The sequence below is a fragment of the Telmatherina bonti genome, assembly GCF_933228915.1.
Source record: "Telmatherina bonti genome assembly, chromosome: 5".
Taxonomy (NCBI): Eukaryota; Metazoa; Chordata; class Actinopteri; order Atheriniformes; family Telmatherinidae; genus Telmatherina; species Telmatherina bonti.
The window spans coordinates 9,913,294-9,940,030 of NC_136623.1; the positions used below are offsets into that span (position 1 = coordinate 9,913,294).

Sequence of the window (26,737 nt, forward strand, 5' to 3'; positions counted from 1 at the left end):
TTGTCTTTTTTTCTACTCTGCAGTGAATCAGCATCAAGGTGTGTAGAAACAGAAATGTGTTGTTAAACAGAAAGAAAGGGTCAGTCATTTAGGATGTTCTTCACTTGTTATTCTTCATTTCACCAATAACAGCAGACTGTTTCAAGCATTAACAACCCCCCCCCCCCCCCCCCCCCCCCCCTCCAAAACCACAAATATGTCAATGCAACACTTAAAACCTACTTGGCAGGAGCTGTGATTTGTGACTTCAAATGGAAATCCATTAGCTTTTTGAGATTCCAGTCACAAGCGCAATGGGATCTGAGAGCCATTGTTTACTTGTGAGTTACAACATTTCTCTGCTTGCCAAAAGATTCTTGTTTGCTTTAACGTCAGCTTCAGATTAGCCTTTAGTCATTTTCAGCCTAAACTGCTACTGTGAATTCAGCGTTGCCCCGCTGCAAAATGTCTTCACGCCGTGCTGCGAGCGTCACGACTCCACAAGACCATCAATAACACTGTGGACAAAATGTTTGCCAGAAAACCACCTCACAAACGAGAACACTGAGAATTCAATGACACACATGAATCAAGGGAGGCTGTGTTCACTGTCAAACAAGTGTCGCAGTGGAAAACATTAAGGATAAATCAAACTGGGGCCTGTCGGTACACGGCACATTCTGTCGGAGCATTAATGTGTTTATTCTCCAATCAAAGCGTGTGAAAAAGTATGAAGGCAGACCGGTTTGTTTTTTTAGCAGGTGTTAACATGCAGATGCAGACTGATGTTCACGACATCCATCTGGAGACATGTTTAAAACATATTTATTTTGTTTACAATGTTTACACATTTCTTCCTCCCCGGTTTCTCATTGTACTCATTTAGGATGAGATACTGTGAGAAAAAACAAGCTACAAGTTTGTAACTCCCAAAAATGTAGTCACCACTGAGCCATCATTTAAATGTCACTCAACAAGTTTGGCATCAAGTTGCTTTCTCTGTGTTCATCTGTGAGTTTAAAAGAAAAACGAAGAAAATTTCTTAAAGTATAAAACTTTATCTGATGACAATTACTTCTGGTTTAAAAAAGTTTCTTTAATATTTTGAGAGAAAAAGATGCAGAAATTAGTTTTATTTCTCGGCTGTAAAAGTGGAACTGGACTCCTTTACTGAATAATTTTGCAGAAGCTGAGACTGTTGACATGCGAGACAACGGCTGATTCTGAGTAATCTTTATCATATAACTTGTCATGTATCCCTCATTTGTGACCAGCTTCTGCTTTTCTGTCATTCTCTGTTCTTCACTAACTCACTTCCCACAACTATTAAGTCACAACTAAAACACCCGAAAGGTCAGAAAGGGAAATTCTCAGTTACCTGAAGAACTGAAAACTTGGATCAAGTTTCAACAAGTCAAATACACAATTAATTACACTGTCATGCAACTACTTTATTTACGCTCAGCCATTTTATTAGGTACGTCTATTTATTTTCTTGTTACCTTAACTAATCAGTAATGATGTGCAATCTGAGGCAGCTTACAGTTCAGGGTGTTAAATGATTTTCAATGCATCTTTTTTCCTTATTGAAGTCTTTTTTTCTTCACTCCTTTGCTATCTTTACACTGCTTAATATTCCTCAGCATCCATTAAATCAAGTAATCAATCAAATTTATCTTCACCATCTTTTATTTAAGTGGAACCATGAATAAATCCAACCCATATTTTCCATATTGTTAACATTTTTCCATGTAATCTTCATTGTGTTAGGAACAACTTCCTTTAACCTGGGCTGGAACGGAGATGTTGTCACATGTTTGTTGTATCACTATTAGATTTTATTTAAACAACTTTCATATGGAACAAGTCTTGTCCTGCTTGTGTCTGTTGTCATGTCCATAAAACCAAAATGTGTTCAAACATTAGCCTTCAAACCTGATGAGTAAATTTCACGCTCAGTGATGGTGGATGCAAAGTTAGCTGCTAACTTCCTGGCTTCCCACTTTAGGGGAATGGACTCCTGGTCTGTTTCCCTAAAGTATCTGGTGGCACGTATGACTTTTATTTTCCTGCCCCACTTTATAGCTGAGTTTCTCTCAACAACTAATTGTTTTTGAACATTTACAAATTGTAATTGAATCAGCACGTGTTGCATCAGGATGCATTGATTAGTGAATCGGCCCACCCTTACTAATCAGCCCAGCACATGGCAACAAGTCAATACAAGTCACGTAGACATGGTCAAGAAGATTGACAGAAGTTCAAATCAGTATGAGGAAGGGAGAGGATTTAAATGACTTTGAACGTGGCGTGACATTGGTTGTGGTCCAGTAACTCTAACAATGCTGGCAGAATATGTTCTCTGGATGTGGTCTACAGCAGCAGCAGACCACACCAGGTGCCACTCCTGTCAGCTGACAACAGGAAACTGAGCTACAATTCACACGAGGGCTGGGCGATTAAAAGCATTTTAATCTCAATAACGATCTGGGTTTTCAACAATCATAAAAATAAAAGGGTGCGATTATTTTTCTTTCATCTTTCGACTTTCTTGCTAAATCTGGCGACTTATTTTGTTAAGTGTCTAGCGACAAATCTAGCAACTTTTACTGGAGTTATTAGAGACTTTTCTGGTGTTTTGGCGACTGACTTGAAGGCACATATTGTTCTGCAGTTACTGTAAGGAAGGAGCAGCGGGAGCCTCTCCCGTCCTAAAGCACTCCCAGGCGGCCAGTCTCAGTCGGCTCCGGCTGCAGGTCAATGTAGAATAACTGCAGTCGGTTGTGGAAGTTCACCTAAACATAGTTTATACCATTGTCAGTGACAACTGGCTGCATTATTTTCGTATACATAGTTTGACAAGTTAAGTCACCGAATATTCCTCCGTTACGGGGCGTTACCATAGCAACGTGTTAATCAGCTGGTTCAGATCAGCTGTCTTTTAACAGGAGAATGAGAAAAACACGCTGTAGCCTGACAGCGGTTGTTTGGCATAAACGTACATCGAGGCCAACGTAAAATAGTTCCTATATAAGCGATAAAAGCGGATTAAACAACTCAGAACCGTGCATTAGACGGTTATAATGCATGACACGGAGTCCAGAACGCCACGACGCGTAGCGTTGTTTTAAAAAAAATGGTTAATTGTGTTAAATAATCGCGATATCTGTTTCCGTCAAAATAATCGAGCTGTCCTAATTCACACTGGACAACAGAAGACTGGTCCACCGTCAGATGTTTGGCTCAGAATTTGGTGGAAACAACGTGAAAGCATGAATCCATCCTGCCTTGTGTCAGCGGTTCAGGCTTCCTGGTGGTTCAGTTTTCTTGACTCACTTTGGGCCCCTTTGTACCAACATGGCACCATTAACCAACACAGCCTAACTGAGTGCTGCTGCTGACCATGTCCATCCCTTTATAAGCACAGTGTAGCATCTTCTGATAGAAACTTCCAGCAGGATGATGCACCATGTCACAAAGCTCACATCATCTCCAACTGCTTTCTTCAACATGTACTCCACTGGTCTCCACAGTCACCAGAACTCAATCCAACAAGGTTACTTTGCTCATAACTGCAGGTAGATTTGTTTTGCTGAAAGCATTTGGGATTCCACAACCAAAAGGCACTAAACCTGACAGACTGGTTCTTGATCGAGTGACAAGACAAAAACAAAGAATGCTCCGTTTTCCTCCCTCCTCCAACATAGCAAGGATTTAAAGGAGATAAGACTGATAAAAGTACATATATATTTAAAGAAACACAGTGGAAAACCTTTGGGATGCAGTGGGACGGGAGATTCTCATCGTGAATGTGCAGCCAACAAATCTGCAGCAACTGTGCGATGCCACCATGTCAGTAAGGTGTTTCCTCCACCAAGGATTGAGGCTTTTTTTTTAAAGGAAAAAGAGCATCCAAGTGTGTTTAATCACAGCAGATGGATAAAATGTTTGTAAAGCAGCAACTGAGGCCATGCAAAATCATACTGGGACCTTTACTTTTGTCTGGCTGAAAACCTGTGATTGTGCTGTCAAAATCTGTAACAAAAAGGGGTATTAACTCCATGCGCATTTTAATCACACGTTTGTTCCCGCTGGTCCTCAGCTGGAAAAGCGCAGCTTGCTTTTTTTTTTGTCTTTAATCTTTTTGTCAGGCATTTTCATTTACACTGCAGTGACCTAAAATCAGCTTTGATGTTTCAAATTATGTAACAGTTTGCTCATTTACAAGACCTGAAAAACAGGAAGAAAAGTCTTTTTTCTCCCAGCAGCATTAACATTGATCTCGGGTAATAAATTCACCTGACCTTGTGAATTCACCTGTGAGAGCACACACTTCTCTTTCATCAACTTAACCCGATTCCCGATGTCTGTGGGAATTGGTTCTGGGTGACAATAACTATGAGATATGTCGGCGACGTTCCAGAGATTAGCTCAGCTCATGCTGTCAGATAAAGGTTATCTTTTGGCACCAATCTGCAGATTGCCCTGACAATGAAATAAAGGAGCATGGATGATTAAACGGGCAAAGGACATTCTGGTCTCTCATACTGCACTGTATCATGAGAAGGAAAGGTCATTCGATATATATGGAAATTATTACTTCTGTCTGTGATTATTGGGCAAGGCGTGGATAGATTTCTAGGAACAGGAGCTTGATGTATAAAATGATGGAATGATGTGAGGTTGTGGAACAGATCCGTATGAAATGCAACCACTTGTTTTTTTTGGAGGAATCTGAAGTGTTCTCTCTGTCAGAGGAAAGAAAATATCTCAAAGAAAGGAAACAATGCGAGTCTGTGGTTAAACTCTATTTTGGTTCTCTGCTGTGGAGGAGCCAGCCCAGCTGTCAAACTGGGTTCCTGCATGAGTTTAATCTCAGAGGACAGGGCAATGGCAAGATTCTCCCAGACACCCGCGCACTAATGTACCGCCCCCCCAACCCCTGAAACAAATGACCCGAATACTCACTGATTCAAGGCATTTGGCTGACAGTGTGCTGCAGATGTTATTTACACGGTGGTTATTGTTTTCCTGCCCGCCACAAAATCCATAAAGCAGCTTTGTTGTGGTTGGTGTCACGCATATGTGATCTGCAAATCTGTCAGTCTATCTTTTTTTTATTTTATTTTTTTTTTACAAAGAATGACAGAGGTGAGAGGCAACATTTATCTGACTGCTCTCTTTTTTCAGAAAATTGTGCTGTGGGGGAAAAATGTGGGCTAAAAATAACAGGGGGTTCACATCACTACCCATCAGGCTCTTCCTGGTTAATGGGATCTTCAGCAAACACTTGGATGAGTTGATGTGACTCATCTCCCACTTTCCTTGAATACAACACTCCCTACCTTTCCCTAAACTAAGAGCCGAGTGAGAGGCTGTCAGACCTTACATGAGCTGACCCTCAACCAGCTGCAACAAAGCACCGTAGGAGCTCTAGTCGGTCGGGGGAGCAGGTCTCTAAGCAACAGCCAGCGGTGGCATGCTCAGTTATTGACTTAGCCTTTGTTCACCACCCTTGTGCGGTTGTCAGATCCACTACAACCATGCTGTTGTTGAGCGAGGACCTCTGCTATGGCTGCTCATCTCTATCTCAATCACGAGCCTCAAAAGATGCTCGAATCATCGTCTTTTCTCCTGCTACTCTGATGTAAAACAGTTAGCTGTCTGTGATCGTGTCCGGGAAGCTTTGGAGTTGTGCAGTGGCAATAAAAGCATCACCTTGAGGTGCATATTGTACAGAAATCTAAAGTGTTGGTTACAGAGGAAGGATTGCTACGAAGGCTGATGTGATATAGAGCAAAACATTAGCCAGGGTTGTCATCAGGTGGATTTGAAATACAAAAAAAAAAAAAAAAGTTAACTGATTGCATAAAATAATGTTATTTAATGACATGCATGAAATCTGAAAGTATTTTTTAAAGATGTCGGTTTCTTTCCACGGATGAAATCACAGTTTGCCATTTATATAAAATTGCCAAATGTCGTCATAGAGCTGTGTTAAAAAGTCATCAATCAATTCAGAATGGATCAAATTTATTTAATCATATTCTGATTAATGAAGTTTAGAGATTTTTCCAGTGGCAGCAGCGACCCTATTATCATGTGCCTCACCGATGCACGATGGCGTCACACAACTGAGAGGTTTCCTGTGTCGCTTCAGTCCCAAATCAGCTTCTTGCTAAATGCAGATTTTTAAAATGGGATTAAAAAATTTAAAAACTCATTAATAAAGAGGGATAAAGGTTTTTTGGTGAATTATGTTCACAGCTGCAACAAGACACCTGTATGCCTCAATTCAGCTTACATCACATTAATTCTGAACTGCAGTTTTCTTTCATTGGATTACATTCGCATTTAAACAATGTAGCAGCTTATTACGGCACACATTAGCAGCTAACGCTAACACCACGGGTTCTGTGTGTTTAACCAACACTGAACGTTCTGAAGGGACATCCTCATGCACGCATGTACACCCAATCAGATTTGATAATGAACAGGTAAATGCAGACAACAATCTTTCAAATAGAAGTTCATGTCAATGCGTCATGTCAGATTAGTAAAGTAATCTGATTACTCCCAGATATCTGATTTTGATGGTCATGTAAACAGGTTTTATAAGAAATAGTTATGAGAATCTTTTTAATTGAAAAAACTTTGTGTTGCATAAAAATGATGCAAATCAGATTTAATATAAATCACACTATTGTGAGGAGAATCGATTCAGGAAATTAGTGGCAATACCCAGTCCGTCATGGACGTTTTCAACAAGGAAAAGAGACAAACGTTCAGCTTCTGAAATGTCAGGATGAAGTGAATAAAGAGTCACTCCAAATGTACAGCAATAAAACACTGGATCTATTTTAAGGTGTAATTTGACTCAGAAATTATTACATCAGTGTTAGGATTATTCAGCTGTGTGTTCCCATGATGGCTTGAAGTTTTTGGTATGATGGAAGCATTTCCATCTTCTCCTCTATGGGGGAGGTTAACAAATACTGGTGTTTTAGTCCTGACTCAGGTGGATGAGGTTTTTTCCGGTACACTGTCCCAGCCCGATGGTGGGAGTGGAACTGTGTGCATACCATAGACCGTATATGAAAGATGGGCGGAGCCTCCGGCCGATAAAAGTGAAGTCTATGCGGAAGTGCATAAAACTGCAGTTTCCCCTTCATCCACTAGGGGCTGCAAAACAGAGCGAATCCCCACAGACCCCAGGTTAGGTCGGTTAGCTCTTAGCTACAGGCAGCTCGGAGTTCGCTCCATGTCAATCATCCACCATGACGCTCTCAGCTCTACCTCTTTGCCCATATTTGTATTTTCCGGGCGAGACGACGCGCATGCCCCTGCCAAGATGGCGATGGTAGGAACCGCCCACTGAGCTTCAGTTCAGCTCTTCAGAAACGTATGGGTGACATCACGGAGGCTCCACCCATCTTTTTCATACAGTCTGTGCTGCGTACGTGCAACCAGTAGAACTCCACCATGCTGATGCAGAAAGCTGCTATGACATACTGGTGTGTATTAAGGCAAAGAACTTCACACTGTTTAGTTTATTAAAAGAGAAGGAAAGAGAACTCAGATGATTTAAGTTGTGATTTAGCACTTATAAAATGATCTAGACCTACTTGGTGGGGTTGTAAGAGCTATTGGGGGGAGGGGGGTTGTATTATAATGATCGAGCAAATTCTGTAATATTTGTCACCAACACTGCGGACAAACCGTGAAGTTGATTCTTTGCTCCTTCTTGTTTTTCCATTAGTTTTAATCCAACTTTGTCTTCCACTTCCTTTGGCCTTTCGTGGCACCGTCTGGATCGCAACATTACATCGGATTATTTACCACTGAAGTTGAAAGCGTCACTGACGACTGGTTGGTTATTGTGTGGTACGATGTATGGAGTCATTAGTGAGGTTTTCCCTCTCTGGCTTGTCAGACAGTAACAAGTCTGACATGTTCTGTAAATGTGGCTTGTTACTCTTCGCTGTGGTTGACGCCTTCATCTTCCCTTACAGACCATAATAGTGTTTCACTTGTAAAGTGATACAGGTTTAACCCTGGGATACATTTTCATCCGATCACACTTGACCAGTTTACACCCGCAGTGGGCGTACTGACACTTTTTAAAGCTCGGTAACTGTTCTCCCCTTTTGTGCACAGCAGCGTGCACCAAAACTTCTATCACTGTCGGGGTGAGCTGATCCAGCTGCTTCTGCACCTCCTAGTTTTATCTCAACACACTTTCAGAACTGAGATGGAGGTGCAATTCTGCGAGCAAGTATGTCTCTGCGGACATAAGTGCTGCAGAATGTAGAAACCCACGTGGTTCTAGACTTGAAGAGAGAAATTGGTGCAATATTTAGACAGCTTGAGATGTTCTGAGAAAAACTGTTTATAATGAGATTAAAGTAAGCCAAGCGTGCTTCAGGAGCGGGTATAAAATGTTATGTAGGTGTGTCAACATCAGTTATATAATAGTGGCTTCAGGCAGAGTTTTATTGAGCCATTTTGCTTAATGCAGTATAAATTATTGTAAATTAGTTGGAATTGTTTATGAAAATGCAGAAGTGGGTCACAGATTATAGATACCACATTTAACCCCGTCGATCTTTATCAAACAGCTCCTGCTGTCATGTAGACGAGCCTTGATTTCATCTTCGGCTTGTTGCATCCTCCATGAGAAGCGAGAACTTTGTTCTTGCTCTCAAAGCCACAAGAACAAGAAAAAAAATCTTTTTCATCTGGTCCATTCATCCTCCACGAGGAGCTTCGTCTGCAACGGGGGAAGTGTCACTGCACACGGCGATGTCTGCTGGATGAGAAGCTTCGTCTGCAGCAGAGCGGGTTGTGCGTCCGTGTGTTTAAATGCCACATGTTGTAAAAATGTTAATCTTTTCTCACCACCTCGATCAGCTGTTTTATCAAAACAACCTGTTTTACTTGCATCAGCAGAAGCAGCAACCATCCGCTTCATGTTTTTCTATGTTAACCACGCCCACCTCAAATGTCCGCCCAATCACACAATACTTCTCGAAGCCACAAAAGAAAGGTTTTTTCAGCCTGATGTGTCGAAAACCGTCTTTAATCACGTCAGCGAGAACAAAATGGCGTTGTTTTCTTCTCGGAGCCTCAAGAACATGAAAAAGTTCCTGCTTCTCATGGAGGATGTAGCAGGCGTAAAGGTGATGCTACACGTCGCTCCAGGTGATTCCGTCTGCTTTCCTCACCTGGTTGTAGAAGAGAACTAGCAGTGTCTCTCCTTACTTTCTTTCCCTCACATCTGTAGTCATAGGACACTAAAAATACCTCAAGCACATTGGTAGATTTGCTAAAGTTCCACCAAAGTCCTCTCAAATTCTTATCAGATCATCCTCCTTGTCTTACGTGTTGGTTGTATATTCCTCGGCTCTGAATACAGCATGGGAAGCCTAGTTTGAGTTGCTGACATGAATAATCAAAGCTTATGAGAGGCCAAAACACCTCAAAACATTTGGTAATTGTCAGACTTTTATAGCTTATTGTGCATCTTTTCTCATGTTAACAGATTTCACATTAGAAGATATGTGGAGTGATGAATTGGACAAGTAATTAGTTTGATTTGGATTTTTTTTTTCAACCCTTTTTTTCAATAATTATCAGCTGATGTCTGCATGTATGCAGTAAAAGTAGTGTTAAACATGTGAAAACCCCTTTTATGTCAGTCAAACGGCAATGATGTTACAGATTGTGTGTTTAAATTAGCTGATGATTTTCATTCATCCAAAACCTCCGAGGTAGCTGGCCACCATGACAGCTGTCCTGGTCAACGACACATCGTTAGTGTTTGATTAAACTCTCATAAAATGCATGTTTGATATTTAAATGGAGTCTTGTTTTGAGGGAACCACCACATATAAAAATATTCAGTCACAGTTATTGCAGCTGGAGCTGCTGAGTGCAAGATGGGGGGAAGTGATCCTCACCATGAATTTAACTTGTTCCTGCTTTAATTACCACTTGGACGTAGCGCAGCTCATTAAATGTGTCAACTGTCTTTGGGTCTGAACCAAAGTTTTGGTCTTCATGATGCTATAAATCTTTAAGTGTCTCACCACAGTAGATATGAGCAGTAGGCTGTGCAATTTTATTGTTTTTGCCGTTCACTTTGAACAGTAATCTTTCCTGGTTTTTATAGTAAAGTCGGACAAAGACTGCAGAAGTGCTACTTTTACCAGAATACAGAAGGCGACTTAAACTACTTCTTCCCATCCAGCGTTTCACCACAAATGTAATGTAATCCCGAGCTAATCGATTCAGTTCAGTTTGTTTGTAAATGGCAAAAAACAAGAGACTTGGCATGTATTTCAGTGTCTATCTACATCCACTTTTATTTGATCATTTATTTGATTTTTCTTGTACATCTTAGGTAAAATAAGCTAGAATCTGAAGCTGCAACAGCCAAACAACATTGTCATCATGTTAGCTATTATCCCCCCAGTTTTCTAAGTCAGGAATCCTCAATACTGGTCCTCGAGGACCGGTGTCTTGCAGGTTTTCCAAGTGTCCCTGCTGCACCACACCTGATTCAAATCAATATGTATTTAGCAGAAATGTGCAGAGCATGTCTGAGTCAGGTGTGTTCCAGCAGGAACACTTGGAAAACTTGCAGGACACCGGTCCTCGAGGACCAGGGTTGGGGATACCTGTTCTAAGTGACAGCACTGGCCAAAGAAACACCCTAACTGTTTGTTATTGAGTTCACATAACCAGATAATCCAGTCAGGATGTGTTGTTGGACATAAGATACCCCTACTTGTAGCAACTGATCGGTACATGTTCTGTTCCAGCTCATTGATCCATGACTTGGTGCATGAAAGCAGTGGTTTCCAGCGTTTCTTCCGGGTGTTTTTAACTGTAACGTCATCTGAAACAAGGAGGAACTTTCGATCATTCAGATTAAATGTGACTGTCGCCAACACTTACGTTAACGTTAGTATAATTTTTACAGGCTTGAGCATAATTACCTTTTCTCTCAGCCATTTTGCTCACCCTTTACTTACCTCTTTGCCGCTGCTTTCTAGCTAGCCCCAGTAAAACTGGACAGGAAGTTGAGACTCCTGTGTTTGATTTTCAGAATAAATTAAATGCAGAGCAGTGTCACATTTCCTGAATACAATTTCACTCTTGTTATGGTCTGTAAGTGTGCACAAATGTAGGCTTTATGTTTATATGGATCCAGTCATGCAATATCATTTACATTTGTAACATGTTTAAAAAAAAAAATCTGAGATCTGAAGGTATGGAGACTTTTATTTTGCTGTGGCAGTGCGCTACGATCATTTACACTTAGCTGAAATCCTGGTTCGCAAACTCCCAAGTTGGTGTTTTTGACCCCCTCCCTCCCCCAGCTGTGACGATGGTTTATTCATAACTGTGCAATATGTTGGGTACATTGTGGCCTCAGTTACATAATGTCCTTTTTTATTCTGAATGAATTATTCAGAAATAATTCATTCTGAATTAAAGTATTCATGCATTTGCATGGGAATAATAAATCTGAATTAAGGTTTACGTGAAAAACACCTTAATCTGTCTTTACTTAATTCCACTTTAGATCTTGATGTTGGGAAGGGTTCTGATTGGCCGTGGAGTGGATTCGACACAATTACATATGCCGAAAAAAACAAACTCCACTTTCTTTTTCTTTCTTTTCGGCTGTAACATGTAAGACCACAGAATAAAAAACATTTTGGCTTTGATTTTGATTATAATTTTGAAGTACCAGCTTGACGCCAGCACACTACACCAGCTGAGAGAAGGGAGAAACAAAGCAGAAGACTACGTAGACATTGTGCGTATATACAACGTGACAAGGGAACGAGACTTTGCAGAAAAACTGAAATTGACTTAAAGTGGAACTTGTTTACATTTTGGAAATGTTTACATGAAAGAGGAATTGATCATTTCATTCGTTCATTATCGCTTAGTCCAATGAAGGGTAGCGGGGAAGCTGGAGAATTAATCATTTTATGGATTTGAAATAGGAAAAAACAACCTAAAATAGTCATTTTCATTAGGAGTTAGGTATTAACAAGGTCATTTTTCACCTCTTCAAAGAGGATTTAACTTTCTAACACTCATTATCTTTGTTTATGAATACCTTGTGATAAAAAAAAAAAAAGATGAACTTTGTCTTGTCTGAACTTGTCTGGCCAAAATCAACTTCTCTCACCAAGAAAAAAAACAAGTTCAAATTTTATTGTGGCGTAAAAATTAGCGTTGTTGTTTCAGCATTTAAAGATGAGCACATTAATTTCAATGATTAATGTTTGGATTAATGTGTTCATTTTGACAGCTCTGATAAAAGATAGATCCCAGAGTTATTGTGTTAAATATATATTGCTAATGCTTCATTTCACAATGATCTAGTGACCAACCCCCCCATCCCCATCCTACAACCCAGCCATAAGTAATTGTGTGTGTGTGTGTGTGTGTGTGTGTGTGTGTGTGTGTGTGTGTGTAAGAGAAAAACAACAAGCTCTTGTGTGGTTGAAAGGTTAATGGTATGTTCACACCAGATGCGTTTTGAGCATCAAGAGCGTCAGGTTTATGTGTAAAGTCTATGTGCATCAAGAAGGCAGCAAGCTTTCTTGCGGCGCATTTTCAGTGTTTGCCACGGCGGCGTGACGGGCGTCATGCACCGAAAATTTAAAAAGCTTTATAAGGTTGACGTGCCGCAAACGTCAAAGATGGAAAATCTGAAGTTTTGCCGCTTGACGCAGAGCGTTAACCAATCAGAGCGATGTACGTCACAACGTTCTCTAGCTTTATTTATTAAATAAAGCCACGCCACTCTCTCTACTGCAGCCGCCTTCATTCAAACTAACCCGAAGGAAAACTCCGCCTCCCCCCCCCCCCCCCTCTTTTCCGCCACGTTTGCTGCTCGCTCCCGACAAGCGACAAACGCAGCAGGAGTGTCTTGGGCGTTGGACACAGAAGTGACAGTTTAGTGACCAGCGGCGTTTTGAGCGTTTTTGATGCTCAAAACAACAAATCTTGATTAGTTTCTGACCTTACAAATAAAAAATCTGTGACTTCCTTTATCAAGCAAAAGAGCAATAAATCAACACAACAAAAGCTCTGCGGATTATTTGTCAGCAGGAGAAGTCTCACTGGGCTGAATTTGGAAACCTGACATCTTCAATCAAAAGCTTTGAGTCAGAAGTTCATCATGTGGTTTTCCGTCACATTATAATGTTATGACAGGCTCAAACTGCTGGCTATCAGATGTCAACATCTGTCTCTGCTCACCCATGAATCCCTCTATTTTGAGGTCATTTCCTGTTCTTGGTTCAGATGTTTCTCTTGTCTGAACAAAATCCTGCAGCGTTTGTTTGGAGGAAAAACAAAACCTGCAATTCTGGAGTTTATTTTGTGCCTTTTCAAATTCAAGCAACATAGTTTTTCTGCCTGCCAAAAACAATAGAACCCGTGTTTTACAGATAATCTAACATGTGTATTCTCCTTAACACCATCTGAATCCTTTGTTCCTAACCAGCTTCCCATGCTGATGTCAGAGATAACCAGTCCCTCCTTAAATACGTAGTTTAAAGAGACGAATGCCATGTGTCTCTACAATCTAAGATTTTCTAAGTTCAGACAGAAGAATTTCTTATCAGCTGCACGTTCTGAGGTAATTCCCCAGAGAAGAAGTAATCACAATTAGCCAATTAAAGAAGGCTTAAGAGAGAGGCCGTGTGAAAGGCTGGCAAAGTAGATTAGCGGGAATTTGCGTGTGTTGACATTGAATGAGGAAGGAAATGTCTAATTTCTATTTATGGAGAATGATCTGCTATCGGGAGCGTGCTCTGAGCCAGGTGCTGCTTTTAACGGTTTCAGGCTGTTACTCCGTCGCTTGCAGGGAATATCTGTCCTGCATTATGGCTTTAAATAAAAGTGAGTAGTGATATCACAGCCCTGAGTGAAAGTCAAACCCCATGTGTTGGTGCTTCTCAGCACACATTTGTCTGCACATCTGCCAGCAGCTGAGTTGAACACCATCCCTGGTAATTACATGAAATCTGAGGGATTGTTCATTGTCCCAGGCTTTGTGATCTGGACATTGTCCCAGTCTCTTCCTGGCTTTGTGCCACATCAAGGCCTTACCACAAACAGTGGGGGAGGGAGCTCCTAATATGGAAATGGCATTAATTACATGGCCAATGGAACAGATGTGACCTTCAGCCTTCGTTCAGCGTAAATACCCATCCTGTGATGGAGAAAAAAAACCAGATTTATTTCATATAACAGCTTTTTTTTTTTTTTTTTAAGTTATTTTAAAAAACTTTATTGTATTTTTCTCCTACTGAACTCGGTTACATGCTGACACAACACTGTTCAGTCCAATCTTTCATTTCATTTTTCTGAAAGATGATCTACGTCCAACTTAAAATGGTCTGAAAGTAAAACCCTTCAAACCTCCACAGCTTCCCCAAATCTCCATCATGAACTTGTCAGGACAGAGCATTTACCGCCTCAGCTGCTCTCTGTCGGCCCGGTGGCAGCCTGAACGCCAGGATGGCCGTTCAGAATAACACACTAACCAGTCTTTTGTTTCACTTTCCAGCGCTGGCCCCAAAGGCGACAACATCTACGAGTGGAGGTCCACCATCCTGGGGCCACCAGGCTCCGTGTACGAGGGAGGGGTCTTCTTCCTGGATATTGCCTTTACACCAGACTACCCATTCAAACCCCCCAAGGTCAGTCATTTTTAGGGGTGGGAAAATCAAATTGAAAAATAAGAAATCTGGATTTTTTTTTCTTCACAATTTTAAAATCGATTTTTTTTTTTTTTTTTTTTTTGGTAAAAAATAATTTTTTTTCAAATAAATAAAAATAATCCATTATAAATTTTTGGTCATTTTTATTATTTTTATTGATCTTTTTTACTTGTAATCTTGGGCATTATAGCAGCAGAATAATGGTCTGGCTACTGTGTTGTTTTTCCTAATTGGTATCAAGGAAAATGACATGCAAAACAAAAGTTTTATGCATTTCTTTTGTTTTTTAATCTACAAAAATCAGCAATATTGTAGAATTGTGAGAATTGCAATTTAAATCGAATCGGCACCCAAAAAATCAGAATCGAATCGAATTGGGACAAAAGCATATTGTCACAGCCCAAGTAATTTTATCTATTAAATTATTGTTTTGGTTGTTTTGTTTTTATTGTACAATTATATAAGGCCTGTGTAGCGCTTCAAATGATGACAGATTTATATTGTCAATATTTAAATGCTTTAAAATAAAGCACTGTACAGGCATGGAGACACTTTTTGGAGTGTCTCCATGGAGATTTTTTTCCTCTTTTTTCCTTACAAACAATATTTTCTTCCGTAAGATATGATTATGTACACTGTTAGCTTGACTACATTCTGTCCATGCATTTTTTTCTACCCTGTCCCATCACGCCTCTTCTGAGTCGATCAGATGATTTGTTTTCCATCACATTAGAGCAAATGAAAATTTCATTTTCCAGAATCCAAATGGATTAAGAGTTTGGTTAGAGATCCAGCCGTTTACTGAAGCTCTGAAACAAGCTACTTTCATCCAAATCTTCTTAATTTCTGGTTTTTCTGGTTCCATTTTGTGGCCAGACAAAAGCAGTAGGGGTGGAAAAATCTAATAAAAAAATTGAATATTGGGATTTTTTGCTTCACAATATTAAAATAGCTTTTTTTTGTTGTTGTTGTTGTTAAAAAAAATCTTTTCTTTTTTTTTTTTTTTTTTTTTAAAAAAAAATTCATTTTAAATTTTTGGTCATTTTTATTGGTTTTATTGATCTTTTTACTCGTCTACTTGGACTTTATGGCAGCAGAATGATGGTCTGGCTACTGTGTTGTTTTTTCCTAACTGTAAACAAGAAAAATGACGTACAAAAAAACTTTTGTACATTTTCTTTGTTTTTAATCACAAAAATCAACAATATTGTAGAATTGTGAGAATCGCAATTTAAATCGAATCGGCACCCAAAAAATCTGAATCGAATCAGGACATTGTCACAGCCCTAATAAGCAGGTTCTTATCTTTCCAGATGGTGAAGATGAGCTTTAGAAAAGGTTGATAGAAACCCTCCATTTTGCAGACCAAGGTTTTTATTCATTCATTCATTCATTATCCGAGCTTAGTCCGATTTAGGGTTGCGGGGAAGCTGGAGCCTATCCCAGCAGTCTGAGAGGGAGGGTACACCCTGGACAGCTCGCTGGTCCATCACAGACAAGGTTGTTATTTCCCCGTTAACTCATCGGTCGGCCAATCAGAAGGTTTTCTGCCAAAGGCGCCAAAAGACGTCTTTAATGGTTTTTCCGTTTCTGCATATAGAAAGACGACGGGTGTGTGAGTCAAAACGTCCCCGAAATGCATGCTCTGAGCACGCACCCACATGTTGTGCCATGCTCTGAGTGCGCACCCAAAACACGCCGTGTGTGTGTGTGCGTGTGTGTGTGTGTGTGTGTTGATCAGCGGTTTAGAGCTCGCGCTGCCCCCATTGATCCAGTTAATTGATTAGAAAGTCCTCAGCAGCAGCTGTAAAAGCAGTTTGATGTCGTGTTCTGCAGATGTTGTCGATTTGTTGCGAGTTTTAGTCGGGACTGTTTTGTGATTAAAGCTTTTCATTTCACTTGAATTCTGGTCTGTGAAGTCCTCATGTGTGTCGGCTTGCATCTCGTCTCTGTGGTACCACCGGAGTGGGGGTCATTACTGAACAGAGCGTGTCAGGGACAATCTCTTTTAAGTTTGCATTGCACCTAAAACCCCCCCTTCACTTGGCCTCCCCGCCTCCCCCCACCCTCTTTGTGCTGTCTAACACCAGCTCTGTTTGACAGCAGACTCAAACAAATCCACAGGCTCCGGCCAGCTCTCTGTGGCCAGAGGGCCTTGAGTGTTTCCGCCCCCTTCAATACCCCCTACCCCTCCAACACACTGTGATCTGCAGCCAAAACTCCCTACACACACACACACTCCCTACACACACACACACACACACCAAAACCCTCCAGTCTGTTGCTGCCATACAACCCACTCAGTCACTGAATGCACTCAGATGGGACGCTCAGCAACGCTGGATCCACTTTGCGACCTGCTTTTATCATCTTGGGACTAGAAAAGGAAAAGGAGTCCTCTGACTGGGGCCGGCCAGTCAGCCAGGTGGATGTGTTTCTGTTTCTGAGTGGGAGCCAGCGGAGGAGCTGTGTCTGCAGCGGCGGTGGGGGTAGAGGCCGTGGTTATTTATAACGCCATGCCTTGTGTGATTTGTGTGTGTGTGTGTGTGTGTGTGTGTGTGTGTGTGTGTGTGAGGGTTGCCAAGGCTCGGTAGAGCAGTAGAGGTCTCCTCTGGAGGATCAGGGTCAGGAGGGGCCAGATGTTGGTGATTGTAGCAGCAGCAGGGCAAACAGATGTCAGGCTGAAATCGCAGCAGCGACAGACATAAACAGCCTCCATTGCAGGAGATTGTTGGGGCTTCGGAGAGGAGCTGCGCTGTGCTTCGTATCATGAGTCACTCCTGGAGACCACATGCTTGAAGGAGGCTGTTTACTTTTACAAGTAAGCGAACTAATTGACACTTGGGTGCTGGTGTCCAATATTTCAAGCTTCCAACAGAGAAGTTATTGTTGTGGTGCTGTGATTTTACACGATGCTGCCCTCTGTTGGCCTACGTCTTCCAGCTAAGACTCAGAGAAATGATTTATGAAGGTTTCTGAGCAGATGCTGAAATATAAATGCTATTTAAATCCATAAAAAGAAAATATTTACAATTTTAAAAATGTTTAATGAAAAAAAACACGTCATGCTTTTGGATAAAGTGTGTATTTTTCAGCTACATGTGCATCCAGCAGCATTGACAAATGGTGTGAAATGGCCTCCGGTGGAGCGTTGATGCAGACCCATTACACAGCCGCTGACGCTGATACATCAGGCTTAATGTGAAAAAAAGGAGCGAAGGGAAGTGAAAGCCAGCTGCAGCTTTCAGTCCTCGTTTCTGTCTCACCTTTTACTACTTCCACTTCCAACATGGACCTTAGAGTGACAGACAGATTCTGTCTAAGACTTTCCTCCATGATTTTACAGATCAGCTGTTTTCTCTGCAGATGACTTGTTTCTACGCTCAGGTTATCGTACCAGAGATTATTACATCAGCATAAAGAAAACAGAGGCCGTCTTAATCCTTTGTTTCTGGAAGAAGTCCCCTGCAGAAAACATCTAACTAGAAAATTGCTGTTCTTGCAGAACAGCAATGTGAATGCTTTCATGCTGAAGCGCTAAAACTTTAATGCTAAAGAAAGTTTGAACTGTAATGCTAAAGAAGGCTTCAAACAAGTGTTGAAAGCAAAAACTGATGTTTAAACAGAGTGAAAATAGCTGAAAGTTGAGCTGAAAAAGGTTGAATATATTTGAAAATGGCTAAAATCTGGTTTTGGAATAATCAGATGAAGAAGTTGTACAGATGAGGTCCACAGTTGGAAGTTTTAAAGGTCGAAATGGTGTTTCTATGTCTTAAAATTGGTTGAAGATTGCAAAATGAGTGAAAGACAGTTGAACATGTTTGAAATATCCTTGGTGAAGCCTTTAGCTGAAGTAACTATGAAGCTAAGTAGTACATGTGTTAAAACTTAAAATGGTGTTTAAATGTCGGGAAAAAGGATGAAAGTTGAACTTAAATGAGTGCCAGATAGTTGAACATAGGTGAAAGTGACAAGTGACAGATTATTTCTAAGACATTCATACAACACAACCTGCTGACAGGTTGTTGTTGATTTTACAGATCAGCTGTTTTCTGTGCAGATGGCTTGTTTCTACGCTCAGGTTATCGTATCACAGAGATTATTACATCACCATAAAGAAAGGAAGAAGTCCCCTGCAGAAAACATCTGCTAATAAACATGAAACGAGTCTCAGAGGCCCGTTTTCCAACAGGCAGACGTTGTGGTTGAATAATGGCTGGTTTCCTGACGAAGTGGAAAGAGTTGAAGAGAATTCGTCCTGTCAGGGGAAACTAAAATAACTTCGGGAAGTTCATTTCTGTTTACAAACAAAGCCAAATGAGGGTTTGTTTGTTGTTTTCTTTTTGAGTGAGGCTAGTTATTTCTTCTGTTAAAACATGTGGAAGCTGCTCTGTGTCTGGTTGAACACAAGACAGGACTGAATGAGCTGCTTTTCACTTGTCAGGAACTATCAGCGACTATTCAGTGGGGAAGTAGAAACCGAAAATGGGAAATCCGCCTTAACTATACTGTATGTCAACCAAAACGGCTTCATTTCAGACACATTATCTGTAAATCGTGTCTCGTACTGCTGGCGGGTCAGCCGTATTTCTCAACATGTCATGACTTCGGTGTCCAGCTGCAGCTTCTCAAATCTGACCTCTTATGACAAGAGAAGTGGAGATCAGACACCGTTGTCGGCGCAGTCTCGCTTTGAGCCAGTTTAATGAGTCATTTAGCCTTGATGGCAAGCCTGGTTTTACTGGGATGACGTGAGATGGGATCAGTCGCATGTGTGCTTTTCATGCCATTACATGCAGAAATGTCCGCTGCTGTTAGGATCCATTAGTCTGTTTTAGTTCAGCTTAGAGCCGATAAATACAGAAAAACCAAGGAACCAACGACCAACAGGTCAAAGCTGCATCCTAATTATTATGTTGCATCCTGGATTCACCATTAATGCACAACATTACTCATAAGCGGGCCTTTTGTTTATTTTTTAACCCTTAAACTAATGGTAAATGGACTTCTATAGCTCTTTTCTAGTCATACAGACCACTCAAAGCGCTTTACACTACTTGTCACATTCACCCATTCAACACACTCATACCCCAATATGCACATCGGGGGGCAGTTTGGGGTTCAGTGTCTTGCTCTAGGACACTTCGACATTTCAGGGGAAGCCTGGAATCGATCTCCCAACTTACCAGTTGAAGGACAACTGCTCTTCCTCCTGAGCTACAGCCACCCATCTTCGTCACACTTTTGTCCATTTTTCTCAACTTTTTCTTCTAACCTAGCGATTGTTTGGGTTATTGCCATGAATTTTTGACAAATTTCTGACAGTGTTCAAGTTATTTATTAAAAAGAAAGCAGAAAAACACCTTTTAGTGCTTTTAGTGCATGTAAATATTTGTCATTTCTGGAAGGAGGAGCCAACACCACATTAAACATCAAACTAAATTATTTTGCTGATAACTTTGACACATCCAAGTGTCTGATCGCCACCAAACTCTTTGATATTTATTAGATGGAAATAAATCAGTTTTTGTAGTTTTTTTTTTGGTAATGAATAAGACAGTAACTCAGATATCTAAACTGGCATTTAAAGGATTTAAAGCCCTGAAAATGATTAAATATTTTTAGCAGGATAGAAGAAAAAGGCAGAAAAAACTAATTAATAGTAGTTTTTGTGCAGGTTAATAAATTTTATGACAAGGGTCAAGCTAAAACAGTTTACCATGTTGTAAAAGATCTGTTTACTGTCTGCAGTTTCTGTCAGTAAACACAAATAACGGACTCACTCGCCGTCTTCGCTGAAATAAACCAGACCGGATCTGCCTCTTCAGCTGATTCCTGCTTGTTTAGTTTTGTGTAAATGACATCGCTTGGTGAAATATTGTAAATACATATTTTCTCAGCTGGAATATTTGATTTATGTTTTGTTGCCGAGGCCAATAATGTTCATACCTGTTGTGTTTTTGCGTCTGCAGGTAACTTTTCGCACAAGGATCTATCACTGCAACATCAACAGCCAGGGGGTGATCTGTCTGGACATCCTGAAAGACAACTGGAGTCCCGCCCTCACCATCTCCAAGGTGCTGCTGTCCATCTGCTCCCTGCTCACAGACTGTAACCCAGGTAGGAGCTCATCATACTTACACACATCTATTCACCATGAAATGTAACCAGATCACCTTAAAAAAGGAGCTAAGTGGCTCCTTCTCTTCTCTGAATGCGTTCTTTTTTTTTACCCAAGGCCAGATTTCAAGCCAACACGCAGTCAGCGTGATGTTTCCAGACTGTTGACGGCGTGTTGAGTTAAAACCGTGACCGATTCAGACCTTCATTGTTTCCCCCAAGGCCGTCTGACACTGACAGCCTGTGCCCTGAAGTTGTAAATAACAAAAACCACATTTTCACCACAGACCCACAGCGTTAAAAGCAAATGTTATCATGTGTGACACTGTTCAGCTCAAAGTGTCAACAGTAGGGAGGTGAATCAGCACAGAAAGGACCTGGAGGGGAGATTAAAACGCTCGTTTTGTCCTGTTTAACTGGACTTGGTTCAGGCTGATGGAAACTGGCAAAATACGGGAATATAAACACTGAGAGATAATGGTTTTATACATAGACATCATAGATGCGTAGACGCGTCATAGAGTGCTGGAGAGTGAAGCAGCATCGCCGCCATATTGGATGGGTCTCTGCTTTTGAGTTTTGCTGCAGAGTCAACATAGTTTCCCCACAAAACTGTTTTCTGTGGAACAACTCGTATATATTACACACAAACAAAACACTTTTCTATATAACTGGTTTATAAATAATGGTAACACAGTGAATAATCTACTAAATGCAAATTATAAATTTTACTCCTACGAGGTCTTTATGGAAAAATATGATAATGATGTTTCACAAAGAGAGTTTTACGTGGTAGCATAATTACCTCTGCCAAGTGTGTTTTTACTGCCTTTAGTTGTTTGTCTGTTTGTGTTCAAGATAACTCAGAAAGTTTTGGACGGATTTTCATGAAATTTTCAGGACTTGTTGGAAACGTGAAAAGGAAGAAATAATTTAATTTTGTTGGTGATCTAGATCACTGTTTGGATCCAGGAACATTTTAAAGACCTTGGCGGAGTTTTACGTTCTCAGTGTTTTTCTGGGTAACTTTTGAATTGCAGTTTTGATACAATACTTCATTTTCAGACTTTGTACAACTGTATCTATATATTGATAAATTAATAAATGTAAAACAAAGAAAGAGTCAACCATAGTCAATAGAAAACCAGCAACTATTCCCGTATTTTGCTCAGCATACGGCTGCAATAACCCGTGAAATATTGAAAGCGGATCGTGTGAATTTATATTTCACAAGGCTGAATAATAATTTATTTGACCAGATAAAAATAGATAAATCTAAATGCATCAAGAAACAATCAAACATGTTAGTATCAAATTTATTTATACATTTATTTATATTATAGCTACCTTATGTCTTAAATAGCATTATAAAAATATTTTTACCTAAAAGCACGTCGTTTTTAATATTACAATGATCTGTATCATAACAATATCTCTGCCCTATGTAACAAACCAAACTGAGAAAAATCAAGTAAAAATTGGTGAAGTTATTGTTGTGATTGGACCTAAACCGTACAAATAAACGCACTGGAGGCGCATGGGAGACCCATCCAAGAAGACGGCATGATGAGACGCCCGCTCGCATGGACAGCTTTATACGACGCGGTGTCTATGTATATATGATGTCTATGGTTTTATACACACATTTGTTTCCTTAACTTGTCTCCTCTAATCACAGAAACGGCCATAGTGCTCCTACAGGGACCTCTGATCGCTTTACTGTAATTAATCAATAACAGAGCTGAATTTGACATGGTGTAATCAAGTCCATCAAGCAAATATTTTCACAGACTGAAACTTCCAGCTGATCCGGCATCGTCAGTCAGGAAGATTACACAATGATCTCTGTTGCTTCAAATGCTTATTTTTCTCTTCTATTATCTGAATCAAATCAGATTTTAGTGTTCATAACAGCTAAACGGGCTTTATGGACCGTATTTACAGAAATCAGGCTGAGTTTAGGAAGCCACACTTCAACACAGATGGATGGAAAACTTGCTTTAAATCTAATTTGAGGGAATGTCTGTAACTCCAGCTGCTCTGCTGCTGCTGGAACTTGTTTGGGCTCGCAGGTACGTGGATTTTTTCCCCCCCAGACTGCAGCCAATTCAATTCTAGTCCATTTTTTTATATTATTTTACCAGAAGGAAGTAGGCAGACAAAGAAGAAGACCTTATTTGATCATCTGGATGTCCATGTTTGTAAAGAAGTGTGCTGTAAAAGAACAAACCCAACATTTCGTTCTTAGTTTGAGAAAGCACAAGATTTGAGGCGTGATTTGCCACCTTCAGCCCGACCTCCAAATGCTGCTGATTCATCAGAGGATCGTTTTCATCGCCATCACAGCGAACATGTCTGCTGTTATTTCTAAAGATAACACCTCAGTATCATGAAGGCGTTAAACCTGCCAGCTGAGCTGACTTTCATCATGCAATCTGATCACCGTGCAGCAGAATACACACTCGCTGACACAAACACTAAGCTGCTTTTTCTTCCAGATGGACGTTTCAGTTTTAGTTGTGATTATTTCTACCTGACAGGTTTTACCAGAACAATTCAGGATAGAAAAACCCAACCAGAGCAGCTTCCCTCCATTTTCCCAGTTACCAAGGTGATCATTTCTTCTTTGTAATGTCTTCTTGGGGTAGCAGCTGTGGCTTTCTGAGTTTGTCTCAGATTTTTCTCATAGAGGCTGCGCAACAATTGTGCAGCATGGATTTTTATACGTTCATTCATTTCAAAACACTATAAATCAGGATGGTTGATATCGACTTTTCTACCCATATCCGATATAGATCCGACATACAGATTTTGTCCAACTCTTAATTTCAGATATCGATATCATATTTTTGGAAAAATTGTGCCAAGAAAACAAAAATATACATGACATCTGTTATGTTTTATCATTTTGACGTAGAGGAAACGCAGCTGAAGAGTCTGATGTGTAATATGAGCGTGTTAAAAAGGTAGAAACCAATATTGATAATATCAGATTGCATTTTAATGGTAACATCGTCCGCTATCGGTCTGCCGATAATACCGGGCATCTCTGACCCATCATCTCGCCATGTTAGGACCCAATCTGACCCTGATGGATGGAGTTTGACTCATCGATAGGTCAAAAGCATCGTCGCTTCCTGTGCGATGCGGCACAAAAAAGAAAGTGGGATTAGCGGATGTTTAAATACACTGTGGATGTTTTGTTGCTTAGCAACACAAAGTGCTAGATGTCCACCATTTTCCTCCTTTGTTTCCGCGTCGTGTTTTTCTTCATGATTCAAGGAAGGCGCCGCCCCGCCATGATGCAGCTGACATCCGGCCGCGTCACCTAGCGGGCAACGATAGGGTTGGCTGCAGAGATCAGGGTTTGCGAACCAAATCGTCCGTTATGAGCTGGAGACTTTGGTGAAAACTGGTCCATTTTAGGTGTCACTTAAACTGGACCTGAGCTCCACGTTCCGGCTTTTATCCGTTCCTTTGATTATCGTAACGCTGGAGCTATACTCGAGCTGCGTCTGCGTGAAAGGTGCGTAGAGGGCAACAGCATCACTTCCCCGTTGCAGTTTCGTTTCTGGATCTACAGCTTCAAGCTTCACTTTTTTTAGTTCATTTATTTCAAACAATGAAAGAAAATAAGAAATGAAAAATATATGTACATATCTATACATACATGTGTACACACAACGTATATACATACATATACATACGAATTAGGAAAATAATAATCACTTATATTAATAATAATAATTCCTTTTCAATTTGATAATTAAATAAATTCATGCGATAAAAGGCGCTTGAAAAAGGAGTGGGAAGAAGTGTACACTTATTTGGTATTCCATCGCCTTTCTACTCATCTAGTTTTCTATTCTAGTCGCTGCACGTCACAACATACTTATTCAATTTACTATCTATATTTACTTTCACATATTAACACATACACACATTTCCATATACCTCCATTCATATAAACACATCCACACAGATATACCACATACAGTTGTGCTCATATGTATTCATCCCCTTTCATTAAAGAAAAGGCTTAATTTACAACAGTCACTCAAATAACTGGAGACTTAAAAAAGGAACAATAACTAAAAATTTGCAAAAACATAATTTAGTAATATAAGACATATTGCAATTATATATCAATTATTATTTAATTGAGTCGAAGAAAGAAAGAAAAAAACAAACAAACAAATTGGTCCTGGACAAATTAGAGCACTTTTCTGTTGAACAGTGGGACAAAATACCTGTCAACAGGTGCAGAAGTCTGACTGAGAGGAACAGAAAACACCTGACTGGAGCGGAAACATTAAAGGATTTTTCAACTAAATATTAGTTTATGAGTGATGTAATGTGTAATGAATTATCTTATTTTTTTGCTTTTTAAAAACAATATTTCTATTGAACCAAAATTAGAAAATAATGTAATGATTTCCATAAAATTTTTATTTATTATCTTATTTTACAGGAAGCTGTTTTTTTTTCCTTCTTTAGTGAAAGTGTATGAATAAATATGAGCACAACTGTACATACATATACATGTACTTACAGCTATATCTACAAAATATTACATAAATATCCACCTACTTATAATATTCCTTATATCATTTTATTTTATTTTTTTTTATCCCTAATCCGGAAACACGTAATCACAAACTGACCAATCTACTCCCTCGGCCCGGCGTTGGCGTCGCCGGACTGAGGGATGCGTCGAGCTTCTGAGCTCGGGGGGGGGTATTTTAACTCTAGAGCTGATAAATCCAGTCAGATGTTTGGAAACTGTGGTATAACTCTGAATTCCTGCTGTTTTTGTCTGATTTCTGTGAGGCTGCCGCTTGTCGCTGACTGACGCATGGTCTCTCTGTCTGTACCTTCCAGCCGACCCTCTGGTGGGAAGCATCGCCACACAGTACCTGACCAACAGAACAGAGCACGACAGAATAGCCAAACAATGGACGAAGAGATACGCCACATAGACTCCCCGCCGCCGGCCTCTCCCCTTCACCGACCCTCTCTACCTCTCACCCTTAGTCTGTCAAAGCACACTCACCAAGTGCGAGCGCCCTAATGTCACCCCCCCCCCCCCCCCCCCCCCTTCCTCTTCGTCCTAGTTTTACTTTTTCTTTGCTAAATGAAAACATATATAAACAAAAACAAACAAAAAAAAATGTCCTTTGTTCCTTGTTGACTTGAAAGCTTCTTTTTTATACAAAGAGTAGATTGGGATTTTTATTTTCCAATATCTGAATGTTGGAAGTATTGTATTGGAGAAAAAAAAAAAAAACACAGAATATTATAACTATCAAGCGCATTTGTCCTCCAGCTATTCCTGTATGTATTCTGATTTTCTTAGTGGCACCTGGAACAAACATGCAGAAACTGCTTTTTACTTTGTTTTTATTTTGGTTTTTCTATTAGTATTTGCCATAAGTATGTTATCAGCATGGAATAGGAAGGTTTGCATCAGTGAATTCTTCATGCTTTTCAACTTCCTCTGATTTTGTTTGTACTGTATGTATTTTTTCAAAGGCTTTTGAGGCAGACCACTAAAGTATAGGTCTGCCTGTGAAAGAGGCAGGACTTGTATATGTACTGGCTACCCGCCACCTCTGCAATTGCAGAGTGGTTTGTCGTGCACTTGTATTTCTGAAGCGCCCAATAAAACACACTGTGGTTGGCTCGTGAGAAAAACAAAAAAAAAAACAAAAAAAAAAACTCTGCGCTGTCTGCTGTTTGTTCATCTGCAGCATCAACATCTTTAAATATTCACACGTGTTTCAGTCAGTTTCTCACCGCTGATCCTCACACACACACACGCGCCTGATGATGAAACGCTGAACTGGGAGCGGTGCCATATCTCAGGGTTTTATTACAGCATC

The 26,737-nt window shown here is 40.3% G+C and overlaps 1 protein-coding gene across 1 annotated transcript in view; it reads left to right on the forward strand.

Moving 5' to 3' along the window:
- LOC306755874 (ubiquitin-conjugating enzyme E2 E2) overlaps window positions 1-26,005 on the forward strand; it is a 37,037-nt gene extending 11,032 nt beyond the window's left edge. The window contains exons 4-6 of the mRNA XM_079240437.1: window positions 14,582-14,714; window positions 20,708-20,855; window positions 25,737-26,005. Coding sequence (XP_079096563.1) covers window positions 14,582-14,714; window positions 20,708-20,855; window positions 25,737-25,834 — 379 coding nt within the window. The 3' untranslated portion in view covers window positions 25,835-26,005. The remainder of the gene's footprint in view (window positions 1-14,581; window positions 14,715-20,707; window positions 20,856-25,736) is intronic.
- Window positions 26,006-26,737: the final 732 nt, after the last annotated feature.